This window comes from Cyprinus carpio, chromosome B3, assembly GCF_018340385.1.
Source record: "Cyprinus carpio isolate SPL01 chromosome B3, ASM1834038v1, whole genome shotgun sequence".
Classification (NCBI taxonomy): domain Eukaryota; kingdom Metazoa; phylum Chordata; class Actinopteri; order Cypriniformes; family Cyprinidae; genus Cyprinus; species Cyprinus carpio.
Window position 1 is genome coordinate 19,373,215 of NC_056599.1, and position 13,187 is coordinate 19,386,401.

At 37.9% G+C, this 13,187-nt stretch overlaps 2 protein-coding genes across 2 annotated transcripts; both read left to right on the forward strand.

The window, feature by feature from the left end:
- The first annotated feature begins 4,492 nt into the window (after nucleotides 1-4,492).
- LOC109078786 (grifin) lies at nucleotides 4,493-7,278 on the forward strand. Its single transcript, XM_019093985.2, has 4 exons — nucleotides 4,493-4,617; nucleotides 6,229-6,308; nucleotides 6,618-6,780; nucleotides 6,896-7,278. Exons 1-4 carry the CDS (start codon nucleotides 4,606-4,608, stop codon nucleotides 7,055-7,057), a joined length of 417 nt encoding a protein of 138 aa, XP_018949530.1. The 5' UTR covers nucleotides 4,493-4,605; the 3' UTR covers nucleotides 7,058-7,278.
- A 1,889-nt stretch (nucleotides 7,279-9,167) lies between these two features.
- On the forward strand, nucleotides 9,168-12,409 carry LOC109078787 (QRFP-like peptide receptor). Its single transcript, XM_019093986.2, has 2 exons — nucleotides 9,168-9,409; nucleotides 10,163-12,409. The coding sequence occupies exon 2, from the start codon at nucleotides 10,337-10,339 to the stop codon at nucleotides 11,624-11,626; it is 1,290 nt and encodes a 429-aa protein (XP_018949531.1). The 5' UTR covers nucleotides 9,168-9,409; nucleotides 10,163-10,336; the 3' UTR covers nucleotides 11,627-12,409.
- The last annotated feature ends 778 nt before the right edge of the window (nucleotides 12,410-13,187 follow it).

Sequence of the window (13,187 nt, forward strand, 5' to 3'; positions counted from 1 at the left end):
GGCAGATTTGATAGGCTATAAAGTCCAAACAGACACCCACATGGATAGTTGTTTAATCCTCAGGATCAGCAGCCAATCATTCACTGCTACAGAAAAAAAAAAAAAAAACGTTGGAAAATGTCATATGGCACATCTCGCTCATTGCTGATGTCAACAATTCTTCTCCACCAGCTCCTACAGGAGTCCTGGGCGGCTGAAATATGACCATCAAAATCACATTATCTTTCCCCAGATAATGTATACACTCCATTGGCTGAAAAACAAATCCTGTGATTAATTTCAATAGTGTGTTTGTGTTGTTGCATAATGAGCGATGGATCGTTAACCACATCATTTCCATATACGGTTTCCATTATATCTGCAGTCATGTTTATGCAACTGGTGGTGTATGTGATTTTGTGAAAATGTTGTTTTTTGTTGCTTGTCACAAACCTCCCATGTGGCCTAAGGCAAAGCTGTTGTATTGCATTGTATTTCTACGCTACAGTTTTTTCTATGCATGAACCTGCCACACGGCCTAGATCTTGCTAAGCTCACCCTCACGTGGTGTTGCACTCTCTTTAAATGACCCCTCACTGCCAAAACACATCCAGCTTGGAAGCTGATCAATAGACAGCCCGGAACAACAACAGATGGGCATTAAGGGTAAGGAAAACATTGTCTGCTAACCTGCGAACATAATCAGGTCAAGTTTGCTTATTGTATTAAGTAACAGCTAAGCATTAGTGATGCTAAAATGTGCTTGAGCAACAAATGGAAAGTTTGCTGATGTGAGAAAATCAGTTTTCAGTCTGGCATTGGTCTTTACTTTTAATAATTTAATATTTGATTTTAAAATGCATAGCTTCTTCATGGCGTGACACTTAACTCTTCTGCATAGCTCATCACTCTTTATCTCTCTGCAAGCTAAAACTAATGATGCTTTAATTATTTTCCATGCGGCTGCACTTTAAGTAGCTGGAGGTATTAAAACAGGCTCAGTTTCGATCTACCGAACACTCCATCACTACCTGTGAACCTCCAGAAATTTTTCAGCTTGCTTTCCTTTTCAATGTCATTGAAAGACTTTTAAAACAACCAATGATGATGTTTGATATGGCTCAAAATTTTCTAGTTCACAGATACTGGTGATTGCTTGCAATGTATGTTCATATATGCTTCATGAAATCTCAGTCTGACGCCTAGCAGGGGATGAGCACAGGAAGTGCAACGACGTTTTGCAAATTCCCCTCGGTTACCCAAAACAGTACTCGCACTGTGGCACCAAGCACTATGAAAGTGGCTCATAATCCAGATAACAGAGTATGCAGCACAGCATAGTAGCACATGAACGTCTCAGATAAAACAGCTGCTGGCCAATGGAGCTGAACTGATAATGTGGATGGAGGGCGACGTCTCACCTATGCTCATAGGAACGTCACCATCTAATGTTCTTTCAGACATAGCTGAGTTCAATTTTCTATGTCTGCCTGATTTCTTCCAGCTAGCAAAGTATTTGTATATGTCCATGTGCTTTCATCAGCATTTCAGCTTTACATTAGAGAAGCAAATACTAAGTGCACATTGTTCTAACAAAGGAGGGTTAAAGATTTCAAATAAACATTTTATTTATTTTTCTTATTTGTTTTTATTTATGCTATGCCTTTATATATTTAGCATTTTGCAAACTGTGATTTTGTCGACTTCATAAGGCAATTCATTTTTATCCCTAGCACGACAAAAAAAGAAAAAAAAAGGGATTTCATTCAGCAGTGACGAATGGGATCAGTTACTGACAATCCTTGCACGCTACTGTATCTCTGATGAAAAACTACTGTGATGTGCTTGATAATTACACTCATAGCTTCAGGCTACAGAATATTGCTTTAACATTTCTTTCTTAAACGGTGATAGCCATGCAGTAAAACAATGGTCTATTATTCATGATGAAGTCAGAGATGAGATTCCGGAATGGAAGCCTTCTGATGAAGACTTGGACAATTATAGCTCCCTAAGCACCATGGGTCGCCACTGAACCGTAAATACTCTACATTAGTGATAGATCAATGCTAGGGCTTTTATATCTGCTGATATAGAGCATCTGGACATTAACAGCATTGGCTGATACCAGAATCTACCAACAGCCTGTCTGTCTGTATAGCACCGTCTGGTGTCTATTCTCTGTCTGACATCTGTCTGTTGTCTATCTGTAATATCTGTCTATCGTCGATCTATTTCTATCATCTATCTGGTATGTCGGTCTGTCTGTCTGTCTGTCTGTCTGTATATTTATCGATCTGTCTGTCCGTCTGTCTATCTATCCTGCCTGTCCCTGGGGGTCCGGGTGTCTATGTCCCTGTCTGGGCTGTCTGTTCTGGTCGTCATATCTATCGAGTCTATCTATATATCTATCTGGTCTGTCTGAATATCGGTCTGTCTGTCTGTCTGTCTCTATCTCTATCTATCTATCTATCTATCTATCGTCTATCTGTCTGTCTGTCTGTCTGTATACCTGTCGATCTGTCATCTATTGTCTATCATCTGTCTGTATTCCTATCGATCTGTCTGTCTATTCTATATATCTATCTGTCTATCTGTCCTGGTCTGTCTGTCTTTCTGTCTGTATATCTGTCTGTCTGTCTGTCTGTCTGTCTATCTATCTATCTTTCTATCTATCTATCTATCGTCTATCTGTCTGTCTGTCTGTATACCTGTCGAATCTGTCATCTATCTGTCTAATTATCTGTCTGTATTCCTATCTATCTATCTATCTATCTATCTATCTATCTATCTATCTATCTATCTATCTGTCTGTCTGTCTGTCCTGTCTGTCTGTCTGTCTGTCTGTCTGTCTGTCTGTCTGTCTGTTGTGTCTGTCTGTCTGTCTGAATATCTGTCTGTCTGTCTTGTCTGTCTATCTGTCTGTATGTCTTTCCGTCTGTCTGTCTGTCTGTCTGTCGGTCTGTATATCTATCTATCTTTCTATCTTATCTATCTATCTATCTATCTATCTATTCTATCTAATCTGTCTGTCTGTCTGTCTGTCTGTCTGTCTGTCTGAATATCTGTCTGTCTGTCTATCTGTTCTGTCTGTCTGTATACCAGTCTGTCTGTCTGTCTATGTAGCGTTCTATTGTTCTACATTTTTTACCATTTATGCATTTCGCAGACACTTTTAATCAAAGCTGTGTAAATGGGTGTAATATTTTCTTTTCTCACAAGGACTCATTCACTTAATTTCAAGATTCCTACAAGCCTGAAGCAGACTTCACCAGAGAGTGTTTGATATTACTACAGCACTGACATTAGAAGCGACACGATGTGTCACAATGCTTTGTTTGTGTGTTGTGGTTGATACTTCATATTAGCATTCTGTTTAGACCCCCACCCACTTCTAAGCCATTTGATTTGTCGCTGTGTGTCTGGGCTTGTGGTACCCGAGAGGCACCTCACAGCCTCATATGAGATGTAATCTAGCAGGACGGAGCCCCTGGCATGCATGAAGATGACAGCATACTGTGATCAGAATGCTTGCTGTGTCCTTCCCTACTATCTCAGGGAGGGCATTTAGGGGTGGGGCCCCCAGCCATGAAAACCGTCCTGTTCAAACTGATGAGAATCCAGAGCCAGTGGGCCATGTGTGTAAAAACAAACACAACACTGAAACTATACGAACTATATACAATCCCACTGGCAGAGAGTAGAGTGGCTAATTTTGGACATTCAGTCTCCAAAGGCCATAGTAATAAGAGTCTGCTTAGAAGAGTTGTCTGACTTTTGTCACTTGCTTTAACTTGGTGCAAAGTTTGAGTGATATTGTGCACAAGACCATGATAATTTTATAATGAACTTCAAGTATTGTTAAGGGCCTTGGTGGTATAGAAATTCAGAGAATTTTGCAGCCGTAAGCAGGGACGGGCCCTGATGAGCTTTAGCGAGCCATTGTGAATAAATGCAGACAGGAAATTCCTGAGGGCTGGCAGATTTGATAGGCTATAAAGTCCAAACAGACACCCACATGGATAGTTGTTTAATCCTCAGGATCAGCAGCCAATCATTCACTGCTACAGAAAAAAAAAAAAAAAAAAAAAAAAAAAAAACGTTTTGGAAAATGTCCATATGGCACATCTCGCTCATTGCTGATGTCAAACAATTCTTCTCCACCAGCTCCTACAGGAGTCCTGGGGGCTGAGAAATATGACCATCAAAATCACATTATCTTTCCCCAGATAATGTATACACTCCATTGGCTGAAAAACAAATCCTGTGATTCATTTCAATAGTGATGTTTTGTGTTGCATAATGAGCGATGGATCGTTAACCACATCATTTCCATATACGGTTTCCATTATATCTGCAGTCATGTTTATGCAACTGGTGAAGTACCTGAAATTCTGACCAAATGTTATTTCTGGTTGCTTGTCACAAACCTCCCATGTGGCCTAAGGCAAAGCTGTTGTATTGCATTGTATTTCTACGCTACAGTTTTTTCTATGCATGAACCTGCCACACGGCCTAGATCTTGCTAAGCTCACCCTCACGTGGTGTTGCACTCTCTTTAAATGACCCCTCACTGCCAAAACACATCCAGCTGGAAGCTGATCAATAGACAGCCCTGACAACAAGATGGCATTAAGGGTAAGGAAAACATTGTCTGCTAACCTGCGAACATAATCAGGTCAAGTTTGCTTATTGTATTAAGTAACAGCTAAGCATTAGTGATGCTAAAATGTGCTTGAGCACAAATGGAAAGTTGCTGATGTGATAAAATCAGTTTTCAGTCTGGCATTGGTCTTTACTTTTAATAATTTAATATTTGATTTAAAATGCATAGCTTCTTCATGGCGTGACACTTAACTCTTCTGCATAGCTCATCACTCTTTATCTCTCTGCAAGCTAAACTAATGATGCTTTAATTATTTTCCATGCGGCTGCACTTTAAGTAATGGAGGTATTAAAACAGGCTCAGTTTCGATCTAAAGAACACTCCATCACTACCTGTGAACCTCCAGAAATCAGCTTGCTTTCCTTTTCAATGTCATTGAAAGACTTTTAAACAACCAATGATTTTTGATATGGCTCAAAATTTTCTAGTTCACAGATACTGGTTGCTGCTTGCAATGTATGTTCATATATGCTTCATGAAATCTCAGTCTGACGCCTAGCAGGGATGAGCACAGGAAGTGCAACGACTTTTGCAATTCCCCTCGGTTACCCAAACAGTCCTCGCACTGTGGCACCAAGCACTATGAAAGTGGCTCATAATCCAGATAACAGAGTATGCAGCACAGCATAGTAGCACATGAACGTCTCAGATAAAACAGCTGCTGGCCAATGGAGCTGAACTGATAATGTGGATGCAGGCGACGTCTCACCTATGCTCATAGGAACGTCACCATCTAATGTTCTTTCAGACATAGCTGAGTTCAATTTTCTATGTCTGCCTGATTTCTTCCAGCTAGCAAAGTATTTGTATATGTCCATGTGCTTTCATCAGCATTTCAGCTTTACATTAGAGAAGCAAATACTAAGTGCACATTGTTCTAACAAAGGAGGGTTAAAGATTTCAAATAAACATTTTATTTATTTTTCTTACTTTGTTTTTATTTATGCTATGCCTTTATATATTTAGCATTTTGCAAACTGTGATTTTGTCGACTTCATAAGGCAATTCATTTTTATCCCTAGCACGACAAAAAAAGAAAAAAAAAGGGATTTCATTCAGCAGTGACGAATGGGATCAGTTACTGACAATCCTTGCACGCTACTGTATCTGCATGAAAAACTACTGATTGCTTGATAATTAACATCATAGCTTCAGGCTACAGAATATTGCTTTAACATTTCTTTCTTAAACGGTGATAGCCATGCAGTAAAACAATGGTCTATTAATTCATGATGAAGTCAGAGATGAGATTCCGGAATGGAAGCCTTTGATAATTGGACAATTATAGCTCCTAAGCACCATGGGTCGCCTGAACCGTAAATACTCTACATTAGTGATAGATCAATGCTAGGCTTTTATATCTGCTGATATAGAGCATCTGGACATTAACAGCATTGGCTGATACCCAGAATCTACCAACAGCCAAGTCAATGAATTTTATTAATGTATCTATATCTATCTATCTATCTATACATACATATACAGATAAATAGATAGATGAGGGATTTGAAAACCCCTAAATGTACTCTCTAATATTCAGTGAAAGTGATGATGCTTGTTATGTTTTTAATGTTTTGTAACAGTTTGAGGCATCCTGTCCTGATGGCCTATGTCCAGGATGGAGTGTCATCCTGAAAGGAGAGACCCCAGCAGAAGCCAGCAAGTAAGTCTTCAATCCCTCTCCAGCTAACAGGGAACGTTGTCAGAACTTCAGCTAACATTCTGGCAAGCTTCTCTCAAAGTTGAACAAACACTTACCCAATAATGCTAATAGAATGTTTCTTAAGAGCTATCTGGTTTTTAATAAAATTCTGAAAAGTTAACACAAAAACATTTATACATCATTTCTAGAAAGTTTTTCTGAAGTATTTTATTGTCTAGTCATTACTACTGCTTTATAGCCCTTCAAGCAGCGGTCTCAGGTTTAGTATTGGCCAGCATGATAGCGTATGTGTCTTTCTCTGTCCTAAAGGTTTGAGATCAATTTCCTGTGTGACCACGATGACAGAATAGCCTTCCATTTCAACCCACGCTTCACTGAGTCAGATATCATCTGCAACTCCTACATGGCCAACCACTGGGGGCAGGAGGAGAGGTGCAGCAGCTTCCCCCTTGGGATAGAAGAGCCTTTCCAGGTGATAAAGCATAACGAGCACATTTGCACTGACAAGTATCTTGAGCAGCAGGAATTATGTTTGATTATGAGTGAGGATGATTTAGTCTCTGCATCGACTCTTTGTCTCTCAACAGATTGAAATTTACTCTGACAATGATAACTTCCATGTTTACATTGACGAAACCAAGGTGATGCAGTATAAACACCGTGTGGAAGACCTGAAGACCGTCACGAAAGTACAAGTGGTCAATGACGTCAATATCTCCTCTTTAGAGATCACCAAAAAGCATTTTTAAGTGGTGGGCAAAAGGCTAAACAGATGATTCATTTGGAGTGAGCCTTGTGTTTGTTTATGGTGGGTTATTGTTTTTGCATTTCTGTTTACACACCTTTCAATACTCATAATTATCCTCTTGGGTTAATTATCCTCTGTAAAGGTGTGATTATTGGCATTGACATGCCTTACCTAAACTTCATATTCATATGAATTTGTGAATAAATGGAAGGTTTGAAAATATTCCTAAAGGACTCATCTGGGTGACTCAGAATTTGTGTTTTTCCACAAAATCAATGTCAAAAATAGATGCTTAGATCCATCTGGGTCTACTTATGATGAAACATCCTAAGAAATCAATACTAAAATATGCTCACAATTATATAAATACTTTATTAATACATATGATATGAATTTACATTTCATTGAAAAACAACAAAACATCAACAGTCTTGTATACTGTGACATCACATGTATTCTCAAAGAACCCGAAATATATTTTACTTTGTCTTTGCACGTAAGCATTTTACTGTAGCATGAAAGTTTAAAATGTTACAAAACACACATATGACAATTAGTCAAACTAGCATAAAACTCTTTTTCCAATATAAAACATACTTATAATGAATAAAAAATAAGTATACATGTAGAAAGTGTCCAAATTACAAATAAACTAAATATAACTGGCTAAACTTTCTCTCAAAATAAATAAATTAATAAATTTGTATACATAATTTTTAGATTTTTGTTGTTGTTGTTGTTGAAAGACATCACTAATGGCCTCCAGGGCTGCATTTATTTGATCAAAATACAGAAAAGACAGTGCATATATATATATATTTAATAAATAAATAATAATAAATAATAAATTATTATTATTATTATTATTATTATTATTATTATTATTACTATTATTGCAATTTAAAATAACTTTTTATTTGATTGTATTTTAAAATGTTATTTCTTCCTGTGATGATAAAGCTGAATTTTCAGCATCATAGTTTTCAATGTCATCATTCTGATTCATCAGAAATCATTCATATATGCTGAATTGCTGCTCACAAAACATTTCTTATTAGTATTCACATTGAAATATGTTCATATATGTCTTTTTTTCACAATTAATTGATGAATAGAAGGTTAAGAAGAGAGAATTTTGTAGCATCATAAATGTGTTTACTTCCAGTTTTCTTTAAGTTTAATACATCCTTGCTAAATAAAAGGGGAAAAAAATCTTACTGACCGCAAACTTTTGAAGAGTAGTATACAAGTGATAAGTGGTCACAAATCTTTCTTTAATCAATGATAATGCACTGTGTTCTCGTTCTTGGCAGAGACTCCACATGACGTCAAAGACTGAGAGTGTGTGAGAGATGTGTAGCCTTACAAAAGGCTGGCTAAATATAGCTCAAACAAAGCCCTTTAACAAAGTACATTACATCATAAGGGCATCACATCATATAATGTTGCAGCCTAAAAAGCTGATAATAGGTTGTATAGTCTACCTACAGGTGCCCTCTGTGACAACTTACCCCACACAATGTGAGAAAGTAAATGTCTATATAAAGCAAACTTTCTTCAATAGCATTTATGCAGTTAAAACTTCGAGCCTATAATAAACTTAAAAAAAAAAAAAAAAAAACCTTCCCAGCGCAATATTAAGCAAAACTCAGTGTCTCCTGTGGCTGTGACTGCATTTGCTTGATGTTGGTTTGGTTTATGTTTTCAAAGCAGGGTTTTCTTGTGTTGACATTTTTTCCACGCGTACTCATTAAGACTGGTGGATCAGAAACGTGCTGATCAATACCATCACTCTGGACTCGAGCTCCATTGATCAAACTGCTCGGTGTGCCTGTTTGTTTTGTTTTTAGGCATTTTTGTGTGTTTTTACATAGGCCTACTTTTTAAGGTGAACATATTATTATTATTATAATTATTATTTAATTGAATGACGCAGCTGGCCATGTGATCTCATGGAGGCACCTATGATGTGGCGACCCGTTCCATGTAGAATAAAACATATATTTATTTATTTAAAAAAAATGTCATTTGCAGAGTCTTCATCTCGTGCAAATATGCAAAAACCTATTAAAAGTGCTGTTCCTTTGGTTATGTGAACAAGTTTTTTAATTAGCAAAACATTGGCGAGTGCCGCTTTAATTACACAGCCACTACACCTCGGTGTGTGCGGAGCGATGAGGTGATTGAGAAAACTGCTCCTATCACATCAGAGACACACAGCAGAGAGTCGTGTGCCCGCATCCGCAGACGCTCATTTCTTCCCATCAGCTGGAGATGAAGAAGCACATTGAACTCAGTCCTTCTTCTGTCTGCACATGACGCGCTCGCACCTGCTACTGCACACATACCGTCGGTATGTATTAATATTTCTCAAATTCATTCATTTTGATGCAGTTTAGGCTGTATTGTGCATTCGATAATTACTCTAATGCATGACAGAAGTAAATAAGGAGAGAGGGACTTAACTTACGGAGACAAACATAGGAAAATTTGCTTTAAAACAGTTGGATTTTCGACAGTACGCAATTTATTCTGTTTAAACACCTAGATTTAGAGATTTATTGTGGCTTCAGATCATTAGTTCCTGAGAGTTTGCATATAGGCACAGTTTAATCTTACTTGATTTTGAAGAAAAATAAGCATGCAGTTTTAAAAGACAGAGATATATGTCATATTTATTATACATCAGTACTAGCCTGTGCTGAGAGTTAATTTGAATTATTTCTGAAGACCAATAACACAAATGTCTGTTTTCCCCTGTGGTTTTGTTTGCTGGTTACAAATACATAGCTCAAAACTGTCTGAAATGAGAGTAATTCTGCAAAATGGTGCCCTTAAGAAGCATCTCACATTATCACACACAATTTATCCTGCTTAAGCAGCGGACTTATTGTGGTTTGCATAATTCACAATGTAATCTAGCACAACAAATAAGAAGAATGTGGAGAAAAATGAAAATGTAATATAATGTAAAAGACCAAGTTATTTGTGATATCATTAATCAAGCACTGTATTTTAAGGCTTACAGTTTAGTCAGTGCAATTGCTTTGATTTCTTGTTACCTTGTAATTTGATTTCCCTCCTAATGTGTGTCATGTTTCTGTAGAGGGCGGTTGGCTAAATGATGGATTTCATTACCTTATTGGTTTTGGCTGAAGATGAAGATGCCTTGAGCTTTAGTAATCGACTCTGGGATGTCTGAAGCAGCCTTTGGATTCTAACTACCGCATATCAAGACATCACAAATATCCCCCGAACCTTTACGAGAAACAAAAGAAATATGAATTTCACCGCAGGCTTGCTGAAAAAAGAGCTTCTGCTCTCAAATGCCTTGCTGTCCTTGAACGCCTCTTTCCACAGTGCCGAGGACTTCGCGAATGATGTTTTCCTCCACCAGAGTGGAGAGCTGGAGAGACTGCTGCTGCTGACAATCAAAGAGCCCACCACTATCGCTCTCACCGTCATGTATTCATTATCATTTGGGGTGGGCTTCATTGGAAATCTCATGGCCATTCGAATGCTCACCTGCCAGAAGAATAAGAGGATGCAGAGCATCAGTGCCACCAGGAGTTTACTCATCAACTTGGCAGTGTGTGATTTAATGGTGGTTTGCATCTGCATGCCCATCACGCTCGGCCACACCATTTACACTGCATGGGTGTACGGAGACCTCCTGTGTCGGGCCGTTCCCTTCATCCAGGCTGTGTCCGTGTCTGCAAGTGTCCTCAGCCTGACCGTCATCAGCATCAACCGATACTACAGCGTTCACAGCCCGCTCAATTCCCTCTCGTACTTCACCCAGAAGAAGATCTACATCACCATCGTGTGTGTTTGGATCCTGTCCTCTGCCATTTGTGCACCTTTACTCTTCATGATCAAGCTGGACGAGATCCACTTAATTGACATCGTCGTGCCAATCTGCAGAGAGCTTTGGCCGCAGGCAAGACTCAAGCAGGTCTACAACGTGCTCCTCTTCGTAGCTCTCTACTGCATCCCCGTAACCTTCAACCTCATCATCAGCTTTTTGACGGGAAGGAAGCTCTGGAAGGCTTCTCATCATTTCGACGATTTTGATCCACACAGCCATGCCATGCACGCTATACATCTGAAGATGCGCAAGAAGATCGCCAAGGTGGTGGTCACTTTGGTCCTCTTATTCGCTGTTTCCTGGCTCCCGCTTTACGTTGCAGACATCCTGATTGACCGCGAGGTTCATCCACCTCACTGGGTTCTGCAGAGTCGTCCTTTTGCGCAGTGGCTGGGCCTCACCAACTCCAGCCTCAATCCCATCTGCTATTGTTTCTTGGGTGATTTGTACCGCTCTGCCAGAGCAGTCAGGTCCAGGTATCATCAGAGAATGCTTTCCGTCCTTAGATCCTCCAGCTCTTTTAAACTGTCCAGTTTGCTTTCTCTCAAAAAGCAGAAATCTGGCAGGCGACAGGGTGCCGTGAGCCAGGTGTCAGTGGAGACTCTTTCTGATTGGTGTTCCAACAACAGCCAAATGGTGTCTCTCCAAAGCCTCTCAGAGAAGATAGTGTCTACAAGCAATCCTGAGTTATCAAACTTGTAGTCAGGGTGCATTGTACCTAAAAGGATGCAGGGAACTTACAGGGATAGTTCACCCAAAACATCTTTTGTGTTCTACAGAAGAAAGAAAGTCATAGAGGTTTTATGAATTTTCACTTTTGGGTGAACAATCTCTTTAAGAATTGATCATTTGCTTTGTAGTACTGTCAAAAAGCATGTGATTCTGATGATTTGATGCAAAATCGGCATAGTTTGTATTCATAACTAACTGTCCACAGTTTCATTGTATCGTCACATATATTGTACATGAATAAAAGTTGCTTGATGTAAAGTGGGACTTCCTGTAAATAAAGGACAGTTTTGTATAGACATCACTGACACAGATTTACATAAATGCCCAATTAAGGCTTGTTCACACCATGCGAAAATTCAGTGCAATAAATATTTTAATTTGAATGAACAGCTGTTCAGAACAACATGAACATTTGCATGCCGTCAATACGATGGATTTTTTTTTTACGGGGAGATGTTCTAATCTCTTTTCAGTTGGACAGCGAAGAAAAACAGTCAACCAATGAGATTCTCACCTTTGGTTACATGCCCAGAGCCACTGCTGTTATATGAAACTACTACTTTTGTCTCTGTACTCTTGTATTTGGTGTTGTTTGATAAACACCATAATGAATACAAAAATCTAAACAGCAGTTTGAAAATATGTCCTTTTGACTTTGATTCGTCATGTGTCAGAAATGGAAAGTTGAGCAACACTACTTTGTGTGGTGAAGAAACCAAGCTAGTTACGTGTTTTTTATATTTTGCTTTGTTTTTGTTTTTTTTTACTCATTGGTCTGAACAGACAATAAAAGATTTTATATAATATTTTTTTTTTTTTTATTATTTTTATTTTTATTATTTTTTATTAATTTTTTAAAATAATATTATTAACATTTACTGAATTGGATATTATTATGCTTCATTCTGCTTTCTTTTGACAGCCAAGTTTAAGTAAGAAACAAATTTGCATTAAGTTTTGTGAAAATATATATTTATTTCAAAGTAGCCATCTCTCTTTCCTTTTGATTTACATATGTTAAATACTACTTTATATTTGTATCTTTCTGAAGAGTTTCTCTTTGCCACCATTGCCTTTAACTTAAAGCCATTAAGGCAAAATTAGCTAATATATTATTTATTGTGAAAAGCACTTCTGTAATTGAAAAACTGGTTAAAAAAGAAAATACTCTTTAAACTTAAATGAAGTGAATATCTTCTAGATATTTCATTATTTTCTTTGGCTTTGGTGCAATTCAGTTATTTCATATTCTATTTAATATTCTATTATCTGTTATTTCACACATTTAATGTGTTTCACATACAGTGTAAATATGTCAATGTATGAATTTATGGCATTATGTTTTAGAAAAGGAGACCCTCACAATCATCACATCGGGGTCCATGACTTAAAAGTTTTGAAAACCCCTGTTTTAAATTATGGTGGATGCAAAAAAAAAAAAAATCTTTAGTTATTGTACAGTGTTTTAAATCGGTTTTCCATACTATCTCTATAATCATATAAACGTGCATTTGCATTCACAAAGAAATTC